The 22203-nt window shown below is 46.3% G+C and overlaps 1 protein-coding gene across 7 annotated transcripts in view; it reads left to right on the top strand.

Moving 5' to 3' along the window:
• Positions 1–22203, top strand: part of LOC116943217 (neurexin-1-like) — a 394340-nt gene that overhangs the window by 157051 nt on the left and 215086 nt on the right. For 5 of the 7 annotated variants that reach the window (XM_076067700.1, XM_076067699.1, XM_076067701.1 and 2 more), the window contains exons 5-6: positions 17616–17917; positions 20960–20983. In XM_076067700.1, coding sequence (XP_075923815.1) covers positions 17616–17917; positions 20960–20983 — 326 coding nt within the window. The remainder of the gene's footprint in view (positions 1–17615; positions 17918–20959; positions 20984–22203) is intronic. The other 2 variants (XM_032955895.2, XM_032955893.2) reach the window with 1 other exon arrangement.

The following is a 22203-nucleotide window of genomic DNA, read 5'->3' as shown; positions in this document are numbered from 1 at the left end:
AAAGTGTTGCAGAATCCTCAAGTTTGACTTTTTAGATCTTCAGGCGGTTACAATGAAGTCTTAGAATAACATCAACCGTATGCCTTGTTCTGGCTCTGTGACGATTGCGTGAACCGGTTCTGGGCCTCCCTGAGCTCGACTCGACCTTAACACGAGCACCCGGTGCGACGCGTAAGCATCGCCACTGGGGAGACAAAGGCGGCCGGGGAGTGGCGATGACCACCCACCCACGCCGTGCCGGCCTTTAAAGTGCTCGCTGGCAGCACTTTCTCCAACAGTCTGTTAAAGGCTATACAGTACGGGGATCTTTGTATTTGGCTTCATAAAAAACGATTCTGTCGGTACAGACGTTATTATTGTTTATGTGATATTATTGCAACACGAAGCAATCATACGCATGAATACTATTGAGAGCGTAATAATACTACAAATGATATCTGCCAAATGTTGTAATGTCACGTGCCGTTGACTTATTTTTGGCGACAGAGCTACTTGCTGCAGAGGTCACTTGACTCGTGACTCAACATTCGGCTCCGAGGAGGGGGGCGGGAAGTAAAATAATTTGAGGCACGCGGTCCTGGGACTACATTTCAAGCCTCAGAGTGGCCTTGCATTGCAGTGGCTTTACACCACCACCACCACCACAAAAACACAAGCAACACATTTTCAAAGCATTTACCTAGCATGGGGGAACGAAAAGCCCTCTATCTTGCTAGATGTCATCCAACATTTGTCACTTAAGAAGTAAGTGGCAGGCAATCAGCCATGCTGCTTGATTTCTCTTTAATATCAGTCCCACTTATTGTCACACATTTTCCAGATCGAAGGAGTGTGATATTAAGCACACTGGAACTATGCTTAGCAGCAGGTGCACACGTGAAGAGTCCCCTTAGGGCTCCTGACTTTATTTATTTCGCCAACTCCCAAGCACTCATTCCCAGTGGCCAATAACAGCTACCTCTCCCAGACTCCTATTCACTCCGTCTCTGTCTGCAGCTCTCCGGCCATCTGGAGATGTGATCCGGGGAGGCTGGAAACCGCATCGAACTCACATAAATCCTGCTCACCCCCCCACCCACTATCCCCCAGCCCTGCCTCCCATTTGTTACCCATTTTAATCACGAGCTCTAAACTGGCCACGGTGTGGCTATAAAATACACGCAATGGATTTTTCCAGCATCCTCCAAATTTGGATTGTATTTAAGAAAATGTGACCCAGGTTTTTCAAAACCAATTTCCCAGAGGAGGGTTAATTGGATGTAATTAGTTCGCAGATGGAAGCCGTGTTTAATCTGTCCCCGATGGGACAAGCAATAAACTTTATGCTTGGTGTTTCTCCAGTCTATGTAGACATGAGCTTCAGACACAAATGTGCAAGGATAACAAACATATTTGTAAAAAAGGCGAGCAAATGGATACGCGCGGAGCGTATTTTGCGAACACAAAAGAGGAGGTGATGGAGGATTGTGCACGAGGTCTGTATATGGAGCACACAAGTACGTGATGATATGTGTCCGTGTTTGAATGCTGCTGCTTTTTGATTTAAGAAAACATAAACTATGGTTGCCACCTGTTCTGGTTTTTCCCAGGATCACGGTAACTGCCCTGTGAGGTATTTAAGTCTTCTGAGGACATTAAAAGTCCTGCCTTTCGTCGGTTGCATAACAATGCAGCGTTCGAGACAATGCATTTATAATGTAGTTCTACTCTCTTTCGGCGGCGTTGTGAGCTATTAATTATCCCCATGCTACGTCCCGGCTTTTTTGTACATCAAAGGAGCCAACAACTGTAGCCTACGCACAATTTGGGTGTTCGTAAAGGGACGGAGTCGCCCCTAAATTAGGCTCACTTTTGACTTGCTTGTTATTTTTGCTATGTTATTTTCCACAATTAACGTGTAAATAGCCCGTATTTGAAAGGCTTTGATATACGAGCGTTTCGAGAGCGCTGCCGCGCCTCACGCATCGGGAGGGGGGTGGGCAAGACGTAGCAGTTTTAGAAGTGAACGTGACAGGTGACAAGCAGTTGGGGAAGTACAAAGTTACTGGGTGTGGAGAAATTTTTTTTTTAAATGTTAATTGATGTTTCGGTCGACATTTTCCCGCCCGCTAGAGAAGTTACTCCAAGGCATTCTCTCTACGGCGCGGTGAATAATTTCAGTTGGTCGGAAACAATGGAAAGCGCGACTCGAGTTTAAATTACAGCTTTAGACTACTTTTAACTAAAGGAAACACACACACATTTTTTTAAAAAAAATTCATGTGATAGATACCACCCCCCTTTGGGTCTGTCTCTATATATACAATATTCCTACAGTAATTTGGTGTATAAGTGGCAGTGTTGATGTTAGCAATGATCTGTATTCGAAGATTCATAGCCTGATTCTCCCCCTTAACTTCCCTTCTCACAACCATTCCCGTGTAGCATAAAGGGTGTTTATTCATGAGATGAAAATCTTGGTCATTCATTATTTGCTTAGGTTTAAAACAAAATTATCTGTCCCGCAAAAAAGCTATAGATTCATTGGCTGTGTAACCGACAGCCTCTGATTGGGCCTGCAACAGACGTGGGAGGGTACACAACTGGCAAAATCAGCCCCTTGATTCTGAGTTTCTTCACTTCTTCTCAAGAGGTTCCTTCATTGGGATGTTTGGTCAGTTAATTTTCATAACTATTGTAAAAAAAAGCTGACGGTGAATGTGCAACCCTGACGTTTCTAGCTTACATTACAGACAGCAGTATGTCCGTCTACCCAGTAATTATATTTCTGGGTGACCAGGGGCAATGTAAATCAAGAAACTCGTCCAAATCAGAGATCACCGGTTCGAAACCAGAGTACCTGGAGAAAAACACGCGGATGGCTTCACGAACTCAACTGCCGTACTGCGTTGTCCTGGTAATCCAACAGCGCCCGTGGGTTCGGCTTTACAAATCTATGCATGATCAACCAACCGTTACCTCTGAAGCACTGGACCATAAGTGTGTGTGTGTGCCACCATTCGTGGCTGCTGAACAATCGTCCGTAAAGCAGGAGGTGTTGTGATGTGAATTAATAAAGCAAGGTTAGTGTGTATAGAAGTAAAGCCACATTGTCCTGCGCACAATACAAGTTGTACTTGTATAGCGTCTAAATGGTGTGTAGGGAGTGGCAACGCAGTGGTTAGCCTGCCATGCTATGGAATCAGTCACCTTTGTTTGACTCCTGGTACTGATTAATGTGAGTAGCTAGAAATATCCGAACTGATCACAGGCGCTCCATTCACCAGCCCGTATTGACCAGTACAGTGAAGTGTGGGGAAAACATTCCTCATGACTGACACTGGCATTGGAATCCTTCATCCAGCAGTTGATTTAACACCATTGTTATTATTATTATTATTAAATACATTTGCAGCTCAAGATGTTGTGCAGAAAGTAGGTCAGGCACTTCGTGTTGTAGATCGCAGCTGCTAAATTATGTGCAGCACAAATGGTATTCAAATCTGAGGCATTGTCTTTTGGCGTCCTCTGGTCTAAAACCCCTTTGAGACGAGGCTCAAAAGAAAGCTGTCTCTGGTGTGGACCAATCAGTTTCAAGGACAATGCATATGTTATCAGAGTGTGTTTTTTGTTTGCATTCTGACCACAAGTATTGTGCTTAATGCACACATGATTCCTTGTAAAAGGTTTCAGTTTGGTGTCTTAACATCGTAACACCTGTTTTGTTGCCAGAAAAAAAGAGGAAAACCTATTATCAAAATACAAATGTCACAGTCGCAATTTGAACAATAAAAAATACAGAAAATGCGCCGGCGTGAGAGCTTCACGGACAGGACACGTTTGCAGTGGGAGCGAAAGATGTGTTCTGCAGACAGGTCAAGATGTAGCTCTCTAACTTCGAGAGAAAATTGCAGGAAAATTGGTGTTACTGCCACGGAGAGTTTCGACTGAGAGCAAATTCGAGGGAAGCAAAGTGGACGTTTGCCCATTTCGTTGCCACACCGGAACTAAACGAAGTTGCACACAAATGGATGAGTAACACGCACGCTTAGAGCCAACCCCATTGCAACAAGCTACTTGCCATCACCCGTTTTCCAACTGGGCTTTCACCAGCTGAGAATAAATAAATCAACACTCTCGCATTAACAAATCTCCTCTGGAAGAAGAAGGAGCTTTTAAAAAGGTTTGACAATTCGCGTTGGCCGGACATTAACGTGATTGTACTCCCGGAATGCAATACCACCGCTTGGGACTATTAACGCATTGTCTGTACACAGCAGGGATGGCTGCAGTGATGTAATGGCGAGCATACTCGGCATGCAATCCAGACATCGCTTCTTTTATTCGTTCTTCGGGCGTGGCAGTCGAAACAACGCAGCAAGTTTCTTAAATACCACCACCTCTGCCCACCCAGCAGTATAATTGGGTACACCAGGGTTGGCCGTCCGGCAGGTTGCATGTGGCGGGGGTCAAGTATGGGTACCCCCATTTCTTCCGGGATGCATGGCCAGTGTGGAAGAGCAGGGCAAGCTACCTTCTAGAGAGGTTTTGCAGAGGTCACTCTTTTGGGTGCCCTTCCACCAGCAGCAGTGTTAACAAGCAATTTACAGGACTGCACCCTCACCGTCACTTTATCTATACATTACAGTGTACGCTGCGATGGAACAAGAGAAAATTCAACATTCAGAAAATTGAGCCGCACACACATATTCATATTTCGAGAAACATCGACGAAGAGCTAGCTTTTACCATGAAATTGATTGCACAGAAGGGTACGTAGAAATGACAAAATATCTGCAAGCTCCTGCAGAGAAATCATGTAAGTGCCCTTTCATATATATATCAACCTTCATTGGTCCATCTCATTCCAGATACAACAAAAAAAATCCCCATTTGAGCTACAACACTGGAACGCCAAAGAGGCAAAAGAACATCAACATTCTCTTTTATATGGATGACCTAAAAACTGTATTGGGGAAAAATTATGAAGTGTCAGGATCAACATGCATCTTATGGAATGTGCTGAATATTAGCCAATAAAACAGCTTGGCAAGAGCGAACTACTTGCCTCTGTTTATAGGGGTTACAAATCTTGCACAGCAGTTAACTGAAGACATGAGGGATAAATAACTATACATTTTATTATTATTAATAATCAACTTTAAGCTGATTATGAGCAGCAGGGTAACTGTCATTTTCATCATCATCAGTAGACAAAAATTGGAAAGAGGCACAAAAAGGACACGTGACAGGGTAATTTTGATGTTCTATCATTTTACTGAGTAAGTGCACTGTTAATTATGTGTCGCTATTGCTTAAAAATTAAGGGTTACATCACTATAATTGAACACTGACCATATTTTATGGTGGGTTTGTACACCGTGTTTTATTTTTTTATTGCTGGTATTTAAACGAACGAAAGTTTATTTGTTGGGTGTATTTTTACTTGATGAGCACAAGAGGTGGTCAGAGCGCTGAACCGACGACACCACTGAGATTCTGGGTTCAAAGCTGAAAACCGCAGATGTGAAAAAAAGTTAAACGTTTAGTTGAGCCAAAATGACTTATTTTCCTCTGCACTCTTGAAATAAAAGCGGAAAATGACATTTTCTTAAAACGTGCAACATGAGGAATTATTTATTGAGCCGAACATGCCACGTGTGTCCCAGTCCTTCCACCCTAAGTACCCCACAAACAGAGAGCTATCGAAAAAGATACCTTCTTTTGTCATTACCCCCTGCAAATTGTCCAGCTCTGTCCTCCATCCAACTATTGACACAAGTAACAAATTAAATGTTCTCAGCTACGTCTCCAACGATTTTCTTTCTCTCTTACATATTGTCCACTCCATTACATACACACAGCCAGTGCTATCCCCATGTATAATTTAGTTCACGCTTTACCACGACTGTTACATAGATAGTGCCACATAAATACTTCATAAGAATTTGTAAACGTATTACAATACTTGGACCACCTTAGCTCTGTCTTACAGTGTAATCCTCCACTGAGTTGAATACAAAATTGGTTTTGCACCCACAAATGTCAGTACTCCTATTATTGCCAACACAGTTGGGTGGACTGGTGGCACAATGGTTTCGTACGCCACACCATGAACTCAGCAACATGAATTTGATTCCTGGCCATGGCTAATAACGGTGTCACATCGTAGAAATTGTGCTATTATGTTTTGGCCAATGTACATCTGACTGAAACTGGGTAAAATATCACATATAAACAGATTTCATCAGCTAATTCACCCTGTTATCCGTGGTTATCTGCATTCGTTTTTTTATGGATCCGTGCAATAAATCGGTAATAATTTTGCAAATAATAAAATTCACGATGTGTATACGAGTGGGCCAGCGTCGCCTCCTGTAGAATGGATACGATTTGTTTGCATCCATCCTTTACCAAAATCCCTGATAAATAAGGCTCATCATAGTATCAGTGAGATCCTAAAGACACTCTCATAGGTCTGCATCAATCCTTCCCATCATGAGAATATTCAGAATTATCAGGATTCAGGCTCACGATTTTATGCCATTACTATATATATTTTTTACATTATGGTATGCACCGTAGTGCCTCCAATGGCTGCAGGAATTAGGTGATATACTGTAATTGAATGTGGTGCATGTGAATCGAATGTAATAATTTCCCACGCACGCAATTGTCGTGCCCGTATCGTGAGCGTGAGAATCAATTTTAATTCATGAATCGATGCATCATTGCACCCCTTGCTCTCGATACAATCTTAGCCTGACATGGAGTGTATTAACTTATTACCCATATTCTTGGTTCTTTCAGTAAAGTCACGTAGAAGGGAAACAATAAAATAATATTAAAAATTCTTGCTGTGGTTTTCACACCTGATGATGATTGCTTGTGTTGCAGTCGAAACGTCGTGATAATTTTATTGTTTTATATTTTTATTATTTTATTGTTTCCCTTCTACGTGACTTTACCGAAAGAACCAAGAATATGAATCCCTGCAGTCACGAAAGCTTTAAATCAAAACTTATTACCTAATAAGAATCCATCCATCAATGAAAGGGAAGAGGCACTGTGCGTACATAAACAACGTTCACACAGCATTGCTGAGCGGTATACTTGTTGAAGGAAACAGGATGGCAGTCCCATGTAAGCAGTTTATGCATAATACATCTAAATGTTGGTATGCAGCTGCATTTATATGCTCTGTAAACCCAAAATCGCATCGTATGTTTGCTGTAGCAATAACCAGCACTACTACAAGTCATCGCACTCTAAATGTAAAACAAAATCCACCAGCAAATTGGAATTTGAATGGAAACAAGTGACATGCTTAAATCCAAATATGTGTGTACTTTGCAATAAAGATGATGTCATTGGTGTTATGCTAAACTCAGATGCAACCTGCCACCGTCCTCATGACAAAGCCAGCCTCCCATTGTGTCTGACATTGGCCTGTCTAAGAACTGCTCTTAGAGCGTTTTAGTTGCTCTGCCTTGTATCCTACACCCGACAATTGAGAGTATTTACGGTACAAGGCAATGATGGAAGTGTAACTCCTGTATGCAATGTCTTTGCTCGCAGAAAGAGCAACTGCTAGACGGATGGAGTAAGCACAATTATTTATTTACCTGGGAAATTTCTCACTCATTCTGATACTTTTACGGAGCATACAGCGTGGACATTTTTAGACAATTCCCATCTAGACATATATATATATAAAATGCTACGTGAGGAGGAGTGGTGGCGCATTGGTGTGCACGCTGCACTCTACACCTCGCAACGTGAGTTTGATTTCCGGCCACGGCTTGCATCAGTGGTGAGTGACATCTGAACCAGGCCTGAGCACCCCTCCCCCCACTTCACCATCCCTCACTGACCGGCCTTGTGAAGCGTGTCAAAAATGACTGTTTCACTGACAAGGTGCGGGAGAGGCCTTCATCCAGCAGTGGATTGATGATAAAGGGCTGTAAAATATGTTTTAGAGATATCGTAGAATATTTGGGAGAATAGCATACTGTCCAGAGAAAAGCCGCACACGCACTCGAGAATAACACACATGCCGCATAGATAGGGCTGAGGCCTACTTGCTGTACTGCTTCACGCTGCTCTGCTTGTGGAATGTCTCACAGACGCAATGATCTTCTGACCGTCATACCTCCAAGCTGCTGGATTAGAGGCATGCACTGTCAAGCACCGCTGACCCAATGTCATCATCAATATAAATCAATGGCACACATTATTTAGATTAACAGTCATAATCGCCGAGAGACCAACCGGCTGCTGAAATGATGGGCACTGTTTTTATATGTTCCCATGGGGTCAAGTCTCTTGCCCGTTTATCCATTTCCTCTTCCAATGCCATACTGCTCTTCCCTTAAAATACTATCAACACAATAATAACAGTAATCACAAAAAAAATCACAAGTCATCAAACTCTATTTCGAATCCACGTGGTTGGATCTCCAGAGGACACGGCCACCTGTTATGGGTAGAACACGCAAAATCTGGGCTCGCATCCAAAATAAGAGAAACGCAACGTATAAAACTAAAGATCCGTGTTTAGGATCGTCCCATTATATATGTCCTGGGACAGCTACATATAAGTCATGGCTGAGATCTTACAAGGTGTCTCACGCATGGCAGCAGACTGTACCCCTTACGGTTCCCGTGGAGCCCAGCAGGCATCGACTGATGTTAATTATACTGAGAGCGGGAAAAATAGAGACTCGTTTCCAATCAACCTCTCTCCCTCTCTCTCTCCCCAAACCCCACTGAACCACCTATAAACATTCACAGCCCTCTGGAATTTCTCGCGCCAAGCGCAGCTGCAACCCGGCAGAAGGTCTGTTAGTTTCACACCTGATTAATATTCAGCATAGAAAAAAAATTATATGGTAAAGGCATTCATTCTTCGCTGTGATTTTTTTTTCTCTCTCTCTCTACTTCAAAAGCCCAGGAGCTATTTCATTTAAAGAGCTGCTGTTTGCGTCAGAGAGCTTAGGCCTGACTTTGAGCCAGGGCCTCTCTCTCCCCACCCCCCAACCTCCCAGCAACCGCTACGGACTCCACTCCACAGGCCCCCTCCCTATCAAACACGCTCAAAATTAGATTTATAAAAAAAATAATTGCATTGACTGCCCGGACTAACAAGTTTTCAGCTCCTTATAACATTCTGTAATGGGATTTTTTTCAACGAGCCTTGCTTAAGCCCAACAAACCCAACAATCCAGAGCAGAAGTGGAAATAGTGTGTGGGCGAAAAAAAATGTTATTTGTAGCTAAAAAGGAGGCTGCAATATGTCACGCGAATTGTAATTTATTTCACAATGGCCTCTTGAACAGTTCGACTTTGGGTGTGCTTGGCAAACAAGGACCAAACACTTGGTGAAATGGAGGATAGGACGTTTTAATCCATTCTGGTCACACAAGGTCGACTTTTTCCCTTTTCAGATGTTTTTTTTGCACAACACATTTTGCGCAACTGCGTGCGCTATTAGGCACCACCCTCCCCCCACCACGACCCCCTCCACCCACGACTTTCATTTATATAAAAAAACAATAACCACGAAGCAAACGGCGCATAAGCAAAAGCACATTACAAAGTGTACGGAGCATTCCTACTGCGACTATCTTGTGGCTCGGCGGTTGCTGTATGGGACCGAGGGACGTTTAGCCGACGGGAGACGGCGCGGGTGGAATTTCTCGGGAAGAGCAGCGTCTTAGCGACGTCTTAGCGGGGACTTAGCGGGGTCTTAGCGGCTCCCCCCGCCTCCTCCTCCTCTACCCCCTCCTCGCGCCCTCCTCTCCTCCTCCCCCCTCCCCCGTCCTCTCACCCTCCCCCGTCCTCCTCCCCCTGCTGCGCCAAGCCGCGCACGCGTCTCGGCGGCGCTTCGCGAGTCGCACCTCGGCGCAGGTGAAGGCGACTGGGAGCCCACCGGGGAGCAGGCGCGTGGAGGAGGCGGGGAAATCAAAGCGTGCCCAGGGAAAAAGCTGCGAAGTGGATGGGGCGATGGATTCGCTGCGTTTTAGCCGTTAGCGTTGCATTCCTCGTGTGGGGCAGGTTTGGGCTGCGTGTGGTTGCGGTGGCAGTGACGGTTTTTATTATCTACCTACGTGACTTTATCGAAAGAACCAAAGAGTACGGTTTGTATTGCTATTGGCATTCACGTGCCCGCTCTTGAGTGGCGTTTACTCACTGGGCGTCGAGCGATGCGTTGGCTCATTGACTGGAATTGATTAATGCGCTCTGAATGTATGCATCGAACCTTGCCCACAAGGATTTATTTGATAATTATTTATGCAAATCACTTGCTAATGCTATGCTAATGATGCATTTAGGCTAATAGGGGCAAATACAACTTTACATCCAGGATCAACAAAACACACATTAGAAACAATACAAACGAGAAAAGTAAGAAGTGAGTCAAAAAAACAAGATAAGATTGTGTGATAAAATTCGAACAATTCGTTGAATCACTATAGGGTGAGTAATTACATGGCTGGTTATTACATTTCACAGTCGTTGTGATGGGCGAGGTGGCTCAGTGGTCGAGCAAAGCCACTCGCAATAAGGTTGTGAGTTCAAATGCCAGTGAGGAGGGGGTTGCCGCTCAGCCCATCATTCCTCCTGGGTCAGTAAAATATCTACCACTTTTAAGGGAAATCCAACGGTGGTATTCCGATAAAAAAAACTCACCAATGCCAGAGGAATGTGGAATTCCAGCCACTGGAGCACGGTCGGTTGCGTACGGTGCAAAAGAAGTTAAATATGCACATGGACGGATAAGCACCACCTCAATTCTCTGAGTAAGAAATCACCATGGAGAGTGACTGGTGCCAGCCAAGCGAGTGGCGTTATGACATTTAGTGGCTCAGGACCAGCCGATGCTTGTTTAAACATGGGGACACTCAGACTTATTGACGTGTCGTGATTTTCGTCCTCCAACACGCTCCCAATAAGCATCATCTCTCAATGTACTGCCTTGCAGACATACTTATGTGTGGGTAGGTTAATTGGAGGGGGCTCAGCATCGCTTCTGACCCGCCTCTAATTGTTGTCTGTGAAAGAGCTTCATAGCTCATCGGATTCCTCCAGTCTAAATATATATTCTGATTCTGCTTCAGGTATCACTTGCCACTCATGTTGGCGATGACCGGGAATTGATCTTGGTTTGACGGGTTTATATTAGCATCGCGCGAATCATCTCTCAACGCCACTACACAATTACGTTTCTATTTGATTAAACGTGTGTTTGGCACACTTAAAATCGAATTCGAGACGAGTTACATGGGGTAAAAATAATAATGATTACTTTACGTAATAATAAGTTGCGAGTAGAAATTAATGCCGGGAGCAGTGGCGTCGATACATGCGCACTGCGTTATGAACCTGGCAACCTGAGTTTGATTATCGACTATGGCTAACATCAATGACGGTTCATATTTGAAATCGTCTCGGGCTCCCTCTTCACAAAGCCACACTGAAAAACATCGTCAAATATGGTCACACAAAAGCCCTTCCTTGTCTGGCGTGGCATGGGGAGGTTTTCTTTCGCAAGTGGATTGACAAAGGGATTTTTTTATTCATAATAATTATGACTAGCGTTATTGGTGGAGGAATGGATCAAAGTCAACTTAATTAAATTTACAAAGAAAATGTGAGTTTTGTGGCATTCAAATTAAAATACAATCAGCCAAAAAAGACAAATCGGCCAATTTTGTTGAAGCTTACGCAATTACATAACTACGATTGCATACTAAAAGGCATCGTCCGCCATGGAAAGTGACACTTTTAAATGGTGCATCCTGGCAGGCGATAATGATTCGAAGAGCAACCATGAGAAATGCAGAAAGTGTGGGAAGTTGAAGTTTTCGAATTTTGACTCGGCACACTTTTGGGGGTATATGGGCCCGGTGCCGTCTGGCTGATCAGTCGAAGGTCACGTCACCACCGCAAGTATATTGAGCGCGGCTCTCTCGCACGCAGTGGTCTGCAGACAAACTCTTTTTTGCTGTGTAAACGCCCAGCTCTATTGAGCGGCCAGGGATCAATGGTCTTGAACCGAGTTCCCCTTCAATCTGGCCCGAAACTCTGGCTCTGCTCTCTCGCACGCCATTCCGGTCTTGTTCGCCACGCAGTAGATATCAAATACGGTCAAATAAATGGCCCTGGTTTCCAGTCGAAATCAGATGGCAGCGTGCATGTAAATGCCGCAGATGTTTTCCACCAACTGCCGGAGAATGAGATCGGTCCCCCCCCCCCGTCACCCTCCCCCCCACACAAAAATATAAAAGGCGCAGACAGCGATATGGAAATGAAGGAAATGCGTTCGGTTTGGTTGATGGAAATGAGGCCGATGGGAAGTCGGACGGAAAGTTGCAGCCGGTGCCTTCAAGCTGACGCACGCCAACAACATTACAAGCCGGACAAAAATGAGGCTGTCAGGCAAGAAAGGCGTGGGAGGAAAGGGAAGAATAAATGAAATGGGAAAATATTCCGCATGTGGGACAGGCAGTGATTGGCACGCATGGACGGTGGAAGAAAAGACTCGGGGAATAAAAAAAGAGCGTGGGATTCATCCAAGAAGTAAATGAAGCAAGTTGGGGTTATTTGTTGTTGTTGTTGTTATGAACACGAGACTGTTGTGCTCTTCGTTTGCAATTTGTCGAGGCCAATGGGAGCATCAGATAATCTTGGTGTTGCATCTGAATCTGCAGCACATCAAGCTGGATATTAAATAAAGAGTCATTTCAAACGGATCACATTAGACACAATGCATCTTGGCCACTAACAAAAAGCTGGCGATATTACCTCTCTGCACTGCAGTGCTAGGAATCCCTTTCAAAGACGCAATTGCCTTAGCACTCTTTATTTTTGATCCGAGAGAGGCACACAATCCTTTATTTTTTTCTTACATCCACGCCTTTCAGAAAGCATTAAAATAATGACTTCAGAGTGATCAAGCGTCGCCTCCAAGAAGACCATAATGGACTTGGAGAAATAGAGGTTTAGTGGCGCATGGGGGGGGGGGTGGGGGGGGGGCTTGAAAAATATATCTGAAGAAGTAAACGTCAATGTCATGTAATTGGACAACTCGGTTGCCCTCGGGTCTGCAGGTACGGGACCCCTCATTACTGTTCTGTCTTCGCGTCAATTTACGTCCCCCCACTTGTATAACTGGCGAGCCTACTCCCGCTCTCCCAGTGAACATGTCGATATTAACACGGTTCTCACCGCCACACCAATCATCACCGGGTGCACCCGTGGCGTTTAAAAGGGGCGCCGCGTTTTTTGACGTTTGCGAGCAAGCGCGACGTTTAAAACGGCGATGGGCGCGTAAGCGTTGTTTTTTTCCTTTCATTCAATCGATCAGTTTGTTTGCTTGTCTGTCTGTCGTGTCTTTATTTACGGGGGTACGTTTTTACCGGGCGCCACGTTGTGTTTCCGCCACGCAGCGACGGGCGCGCGTCAATTAACTTCTTAATATTTCTCCTTCGGATACTCTGACCGTGTAATGGTATATGCGCACTCGACTTGCGATCCAGAGGCCGCCGGATTGATCTCCTGGTCGTGAAAAGTCAACATACTAAACGAGTTTTTGTAACCCCTCCCCCTCCCCCAACCATCCCTGTCCACCCAGCAACATCAATGGATTCACCACGGTTTGTCGACCGGCAGGTAGTGTGTGATGGGGTAAAATCTTGGCACTGACACCTCTACCAACACGTCTGGCTAGCGTGGAGGAGTAGCCCACAAGACCCTCCAGATGAGCTCGCTGGAGCTTCCTCTAGCAACGGAACACAACCACCGTCGTTCAGCACTAAGCGGCGGTGATGTCACCAGGGCGCGTGTGCCATGCAAGGTGCGCTTTGAGGCCCCGTGAAGTGTCGAAGGCCCCCTGGCAGGATTTGCCGGACTACAGACCCAGGTGCCATGGGATGACTGACTGAGATGACTGGCAGATGCACCATAAGCTGTGCTCCCCCCACTGTGGCTCTAGCAAAAAGCCCTCCCACCAGCAGTGGCTTCGAGCCAAATGGTTTAAGGGTACCACCCTTACTTTAATTTTCCTGATGTCCAAGTAAACGCTGTACTTAATACAAATAAAGTTGGTGCAAGTGATTGCAGTTTTATTGACATGTTTCCTGACCTTTAACACCGAGCATTGAACAACAGAAATGTTGTCACGTGAAGTCAACCTTCACGTGACATTTCGACACATCTCGGGCTTTTGTGCTCCCTTGTGTTTTACTAATCACGTATACGTGTGTTTTAAAGTAAATTGCTTCCGACTTATTTCACGGGATATTTTACCCTTGCACCGCATAAACTAAACCCAGACAGTTTCAAATGCAAACGTTGATGGATCTTGGAGGAATCCATCTGGAAAATATAATTATACTTGAAGCAAGAGCAACGTATTTGTTTTTGTTATTATTATATTCACGTACTTTGTTGTAGTTATAGTCATCTCGGAATAGGATTGCCCAATGCCACCATCTAGCATGGTGGAAAGTAACATTTTCACAACCTACATTGAATGTGTGGGCGTGTATACAGAAGTTCTGTATACCCTGATGACATTGCTTTGAAAAAGTATCGATATCCTTGCACAGACGGGAGGGGGTGGCGGAAGGGAGGGGGTGGAACACACACACACAAAAAAGCTAAATCGATCACCTGTGCTACTTTGCAAGGTGTGCGTCAGTGAGCGGCCCTGGCTGTTGCTCAGTTGTGCAATGTTGTGGAACACGTCCCAGTTAACAAAACACTCCTGATCCAGGTTTGCGAAAATATCCAGAAACTGAGCACACGTGTATGTGCAGTTGGCGAGCCTGAGAAATGGCACCGTGGTAGAAATCTGTGCGTTGCACATTTGCACATAGACGCACACGGGTAATGGATTCCCTTTGCTGGCAATAACCAACCGCCGGCGTGCTCTCACAACCGCCGAGAACGCGGGGCTGGCCCGCTATTGCCTTGGAGCAAGTGCTGTAACTAATGCAATCTGTCTGAAGTGGGAAAACAATTTATAATTGGGTGACGTTCCCCGCCTCCCACCTGCCCACCCCAGCATTTTCATCAGCACCCCTCTTCCCCCCCCCCCCCGTCACCCCATCCTAACTCCAATTCCTCACGCCGTCCCAGCTCCATCGCCCATCCATCCCCGCCACCCTTGCATCACCTGGCAGCCACGGCACGACAAGGATCGCAACAGCACCATCATGTCCTCGGTGGACAACAGCAGGCCTCAGAAAGGTTCTGGGTTAGGGGCCACCGTTTGTATAGCCGTGCTACGGAACGAATGTGGGGGGCCACGTGGGAAATTTGGGGCACCGCAGTGGCGAGATGTTATCTCCCTCGCCTGGTATGCAAGAGGTCGTGGGTTCAATGCCGACCCTGACGCCTGTATATTTGCCGGCTTGCATGTTCACCCCCCCCCCCCCCCTGGTCGCGTGGATTTGTCTACGGGTACTCCAGGTTTTTGCCTCATTTGTGGCCAGGTTGCTTCTGAAAAAGAGCTAATAGCTCAGTGCCCTTAACCTGGTCAATAAAATCGTTTATAGTTTAATTTCAACGGCAAGCCAATAATTCGTGCCAGCCATGGAAGATATTACGTGGATGTGACAATTAAAATTAAAAAAAGGTGGGCTCTTTGCATGGAAGAGGTGCGATCCTTCGAATCCCTTCGTCCCTCCAGTGTTCACGGGCCCAGAGGCTGCGGGCAACCTTCATTTGGCCTTGTTTATTATGCATATTATGCTAAATGTGAGCAGACTCCCCATTAGCAAACCTGACCATCATTTTGATTCCAATTTACTTCTCTTTTTTTAAACACAGTTAAGCCTGCAAGAACGTACTCAAATTTTAAAAGCTGTTTGGTGGATTAGTTAGTGCGCTTTATTAGACCACACGAGGCCTGAAGCAACATTACATTGTGATTACACTCTCGCTTAATTTAAGTCCAGTGCTTTCAACAACATTTTTTAACTCCTCTGATAACAATTTTTCTAATCTTAATCAGAACTTGTTGCTTCGTTTTGCATCGGGGAGGCAATTTTTTTATTTACCGCTTAACTTTTTTTTGCCGAGGTGCACATCGCCGTGTATTTGATTTGCGCGAAATGTAAACGTATATGCAGTCAACATTGCGTTCAGGGTACAAATATGAAGCGAATGTAAATCTGCAACAGATTCCCTGTCTTGCAATGTATTCCATTAGCTTAATATTTGTAAATGGGGCATCAACAAACAAGTACGTGCACACACCTGTGCGCACCCAACACACACACAAAGACACACACCGTATAAATGATCTACACAAGTATGAGCCAGTTATGGGGTACGTGCAGCTTGGCTAAACATGATAAACGCCAGTGCTCTAATTTAATATTACTTTCATTTCAACTTATTTCATGCTCCATTGCCTGATTGTTTTTACCCTTAGCTGTAATAGAGAGGGGCCTGCCGTTGTTTTTACAAGTGGTGAGCTGGAAATCTTAAAATAGGTACCGTCGTTTCACCCCCCCCCCCCACCGCGTGCGCCCCCCAAAAAAACTCCGTTAAACCAAGCTCATTAACCTTCAGCTCATTTCCAACGCGTGCTGCTACGGCAAATGGGTAGAAAATTCAACCGCCTCGGCACAGCAGGGCCACTGACTTACACGGTTCCGTCCGCGACGTGAACGCGAGGGTGAGCGGACGAAATAAAATTAGCAGCGGTAAGAATGTTGAGGGGGCGCTGGGGGGCGGGCACGCTGGCCCTCGTACATGAGGGATGTCCTGACTCCCCCCCCCCCCGCTCTTTGTGACCCCCCGCCCCCCCTTCGAATGTTCCCTTACATTAAATTCCACCCCCAAATTCCTCGTCGTGCTGTGCAGCGCTCTGTGTGAGGAGCGTGTCTTCCGTTGAAATGCTTTACCAGTCCAGGTGGTGCTCTTCTTATCCCACTGTGTGCGGTCAGATCGCAAAGTCGTGTTTTAGTCTGAGGGTGTGGAAAATATCACAGCGTATGTGTGAGGTACTTTGGACAGAATGTGATTGGAGGCTCCAATAATAATCAAGACGAGCGGAGGACCATCCAAATATTGAGGAGAGTTGAAGGCGAAGGTTCAATTTCGACCAATACAACTACTAGGTCCATTGATGTGAGCAAATACTATGAATTATTGTGTGAAGTATGGACAGTCCTAACGATATTTGTTATTTATAATGTTTAAGTCTGCTTCTGTGTTGCACTAGAACCTTTGTGGTTATGAAGTATTTTTTTTTTTTACCCATGTCTTCATTGCAAAAGTGGCGTCTGATCACGTTGGACTTTTAAATAAAAGGATTCGAATCGAAGAGTGCAATTCTTGTCACATCAACTTGCGCCACCGTCACCACCATCACCATCACTACCACCACCAACAGCATCATCGCCACGACCACTGCCACCACCCGAACGCCCTCGCCTCTTCACTGCGATCAAACGAGCTGTATGTACGTTACGTTGAACGTCTTTCGCTCCGTACGTAGCCGACCGTGCTAATCGGAGACGCGGGGCGAAGGACAATGAACACAAAAAGCAGCTCTGAAAGGAGTGCGTACACTAACCAGGGCGCACGCATGCACGCACCTCTCCCATCTCGCCCGACAGCCAAGGAGGAGAGCGTGGCCACGTTCCGGGGCAGCGAGTACTTCTGCTACGACCTCTCCGAGAGCCCCATCCAGAGCAGCAGCGACGAGATTACGCTCTCCTTCTGCACGCTGCAGCGCAACGGCCTCATCCTGCACACGGGCAAGTCGGCCGACTACGTGAACCTGTCCCTGCGCGACGGCGCCGTGGCGCTCGTCATCAACCTGGGCTCGGGGGCCTTCGAGGCGCTCGTGGAGCCCGTCAACGGCAAGTTCAACGACAACAGCTGGCACGACGTGCGGGTCACGCGGAACCTCCGCCAGGTACGGGGGCGAGCGGGGCGGCTGCGGAGAGGAGTCGCGATCGGGGGCAGCGGGGGGAGGGTGGGGGATGCGTCGACGCGCCGAAGCGGCGGTGGTGGGTGCGGCGGGGTGGGGGGGGGGGTTAGGGGTGAGTTGGGAGGACATCGAGGATGGAGTACTGTTGTTGTTGTTGCTGTTGTGGAGGTTGTCGTGAATGTGCTGACGATGTGTTTCTCGGGGTTGCGCCGCTTCTGGTTCGGTGCGAAGTCCGATGTTCGGCTCCACGTGCCGCGGGCAGCTTTTGTCGGGAACTAAAATGTGTCAAAAAAATGAAAATCGGTTCCCTTTGAAGGACTGCTGTTTTATCTCCACGTTTCGTGGGCCACCCCTTTGACAAATTCAGCTGGTTTTGTGTCCAGCAAGTCCCTAACAGTAACACAACCCTGGACTATAAGATGTCATTCGCACGGGATCATCGTCACGAGAGTTACCGTGCCGCCCGAAGAGCTCCCCTGCACGTGGAGCTGAAACATCGGACATCGCCCTGCACAACATTGCGGCAAGACCCCAAATAAACATGCGAGAGCTAAGCCAGGAGGGTGAAGGGCGGGGAAGGACGGGGAGGGGGCTCGGCATGTGACATATGCCTGGCTGGGGAATTTGTACGCAGTGCTGAATGTGCGGATCATCCACTCGGGCCGCATTAGCATTGTGACCACCCCTTTGTGCGGCTCCGTGGCGTGGAAGGCGACGTCGCGACGCGGAGCCTCGCCCCGGCGTCCGCCCTGGCATCCCGCGCAGCCCGTTACTTAAATCGGCGTCGTGTGCGGCAGCCGGTTCTGTCGACGTCGAAACGGCGGAGGAACGATGCCGGCCTTGGAGCGGCGCGCTCCTGCAAGAGAGCGCGCCGTCAGAATTTTGAGCGGAGGACTCCTCGGTTGACGCTGGTGTGCCAACAATGCGGGGCTTTAGTTTCTTCGCCAAATGTGTTGTTCTTGTTGTTGTTGTTGTTGTTTTAATAGGGGGGGAAAAAAACGAAGGGTACATGCGGGTTTTTTTTTCTTTTTTTCTCGCGGCTTTGCTGAAATAAGGAAAAGTTCAAGATGATATTCAAAATCACGCGTTCGAGTTAAAAGCTCGGTTACTCTGTGTTACTCTTTTTTTCCCGGGTCATTGCAATGCCCACGCATTTATGTTTTAATCAAAGAACTTTAGGTCATTATCTTGCAGAGGGTGGCTTCATGAGTTATCGAGCAACATTTTCTGTTATTTCTACGTTTTTTAAAGAAATGTATCGAGTGTTAAAACTTTGTTTAAAGTTAATGCTTATGTAAACTGAACTAGAGCGTTAAGGTGCTGGTCTGAAAAAGTTCCTCAATCCCTTCAATAATCGATACATTGAGAACCTTCAGTGTATTAGGAAGCCTCATGAAGATGCATAAAAAAAACTAAGTTTGTTGATTCTTTTCCCCTTCATTTACCACTTTAACAAGCTGGCACCAGTTCATTGGTGACTCTGTGTTCTCATTATTCGACTGTTAAAATGATTCTGTGAGCGAGTTACCAAATTGAAATGGCCGTGTAACTTGTCGCATGGATGTCTAACGTGTGCCCCCCCCCCCCCCTCCCGCAGATTGAAAAGCGATTCACTGTTGATTTTACTCTCCGACGAAACTGTTATTTTTGGTTATCCAATGTAGCGGTTTCCTGGCAGCAAAACCCACCGAGCTATGCGGTGTTTGCGGCTGAGCGGTTAGGATTTCAAAACGCGTCTTCCCCCCCCCCCCACCCCGCTGGCGTGTGTCTTTCGCCCACCGAATTCGCTCCGTCTCACACGCGCTTCGAGTGGTTTTTGTTAATCCTTCGCGGGCACAAACTTAGCGGCCTCTCGCTGCCTGGGCCACACACCAGTCCGGTCTCGGTTGCTTCCCAGATTTTACAGCTTTAAAAAAATATATATATAAGAACTCACTCAGAGGTAGTGGTCCTCGATCCCGATTGGGTAAATGGCCCTGAGCTTTGTGTACATCATCAGCAGCCTTCATCTTACATCAAGAAGCTTAAAACGTAAATCCCCATGGGGGAGAACTCTTCAGATGTGCGCGAGAAAAGTGGACGCCCAAGTTTCCCGAGACGTTCAAGCTTTCTTTGCGCTGGTGTTCATGCGAGGGGGATGCGTTGAGTGTGCCGATGTCTGTTACAGCATCCTCCGAGGAGGAAATGTCTTCGATTTAGAATCACGGAGCAAGGAAGAAGAAAGGGGAAGAGACAACACACCGATCGAGATGCTGTGCCATACAAATTGGCAATGGATCTGTCATGTTTACTAATTAATGTGTACCACCTTTGAAAAGGCCAGAGTTCCTACACCAAATTGACCTTTCATCACACAACCACTTGCAGACAAAGTGTGCCTTTCAAAGCCCACGCTTATTGAGATGTTTGATCCAGTGTGTGGGGTATTTCAACAAGAAAAGGAGTTTATGCATTTAGAAAATTAATTTGATTACTTAATTGCTTTACTAATAATAGGGCATTAGTGCCTGAGGAAACAGGTTAACCCATAATCACAGTGAGGTAGCTTTGGTAAGTACAAGACACATCTCTTTTTATTTTGCAGACTTAGCAAACACTAACCAAGCGTAGCTGTGTTCACCTGGCTTGAGTGCTATCCTGTCACATTACATGCTTTACTAACCGAGGGTGACTTACTCAAGCTCTGCTTGTTTAACAAACTAACAACTCATGGAATGTCTCATTTTGTATGTTGTACTTCTACTAACATAACGACTCTAACCGAGCGATTGTTACTGCACTAACTGCATTACGTACTAACCAGCAGTCGGATGGCTGCCAAATACATTTACTAACCGAATGTGAAATACCTTCGCCGCTAACATCTTTGATTTTTCGTTCCAGTGACGTTTTCACCGTTTTATTTTTTTGTGCTCCCTCTTTGTCTCTCTCTCTTTCTCTCTCAACCCTCCTGTTTCCCCTCCCCACTCCTCTCACCCCAACCCACCCTCCCCAACCTTCAAAACACCACCGAATTCTGATGCAAAGCATTCGGGCATCGGACATGCTATGGTAAACAAACTCCACTGTATGGTAGATATCATTCCAATTTGTCTCCGTTTGCAGTGGCCTCTTTGGGCATTATTTTCAGCTTCTTCCCCACCTCCTCTCCCAACCCCCAAGTTATTATTATTATGATTAATTATGAGTTGAAGACTATCTCTTTTTCTTTTATTGACATACCTCTATTGATGATCGACCACATTTTTTTTTAAGATTCGGTTCTTATTTTGGCAGACTGTTTGTTTATATTGTGTTAACCTCACATCCTCCGTGAGCCTCCTAGTCCTCCCCCGGACTCCCCTCCCTCTTCTCTTCTCTTCCCTCCATTCTAGCGGCCACTCCCCATCTACACCCCCCCACCCAGACCCCTCCTCCCTCCCCCACTCTTCCTCCCACTCCTCCCCCTGCTCACCTGTGTATATGCGATGGCTTCACGTTTGCTTTCAACACTCGGGTGTGCCAACCTCCACATGCCGTGCCATCTCCTCGTCACTCTCCTGTCTGTTGTGCAGCTCTGTTGAGTCATCACCTCCACTGCCACCCACCTCTTTCCATCCCCAGCACAGTCCTGCCAACCTTGTAGGCTGAGACAAAACGATTAATTTGGAATTATACGCCACCTGCAATCCATGGTTAAAGTGATATAAACATCTATACTTAAACCTTGAAGGCTACAATAGCAGGGTAAAATATATATAGCAATTGCATTATAACGGCTTACGTTATTAAATAAATTACCCCAACGTGAAGTTAACAATTTTAAGACCTAGCAATGAAGCTTAAAACAATTATCTTAAACATCTCAACAACCGTTCTCGCCTAATAGCATTTTAAAACGCGCAATGTGTATAAGCGCTGCGATTATTCTCAGTCCCCTTTCAAGCACTCTCTCTGAAATGGCTGAGCTGCCAGTCATTCTCCTTCTACCTACGATTTGACTTTCTCTTGCATCGTCCCAAATCCGAGCTCGCAAGCTCTTGAAGCTCTTTAACACCACCACCACCACCACCGCCCCTCTCCTTTTCAACAACCCAAGGCTCTCATTCACCGTCACTGTTTGTCGCGTGCCCTCCCACTTACATCCGAGGCGCATCCCCTCCGGACACCAACTCCCCCCCCCCCCCCCCCCCCCATTGCAGCTGCCCTGTTGCAATGCATCTGTGCTTGGGTAGAAACGAGAATTCCGTCACCGGTAACGTGCCGTTATTTTACGAGAGAGAACATTTTGA

Source organism: Petromyzon marinus, chromosome 17 (assembly GCF_048934315.1).
Source record: "Petromyzon marinus isolate PM22_M1 ecotype Great Lakes invasive population chromosome 17, UKy_Petmar_22M1.pri1.0, whole genome shotgun sequence".
Classification (NCBI taxonomy): domain Eukaryota; kingdom Metazoa; phylum Chordata; class Hyperoartia; order Petromyzontiformes; family Petromyzontidae; genus Petromyzon; species Petromyzon marinus.
Note: the sequence above shows the minus strand (reverse complement) of the source record. Positions and strands in the feature narration are given on the sequence as shown.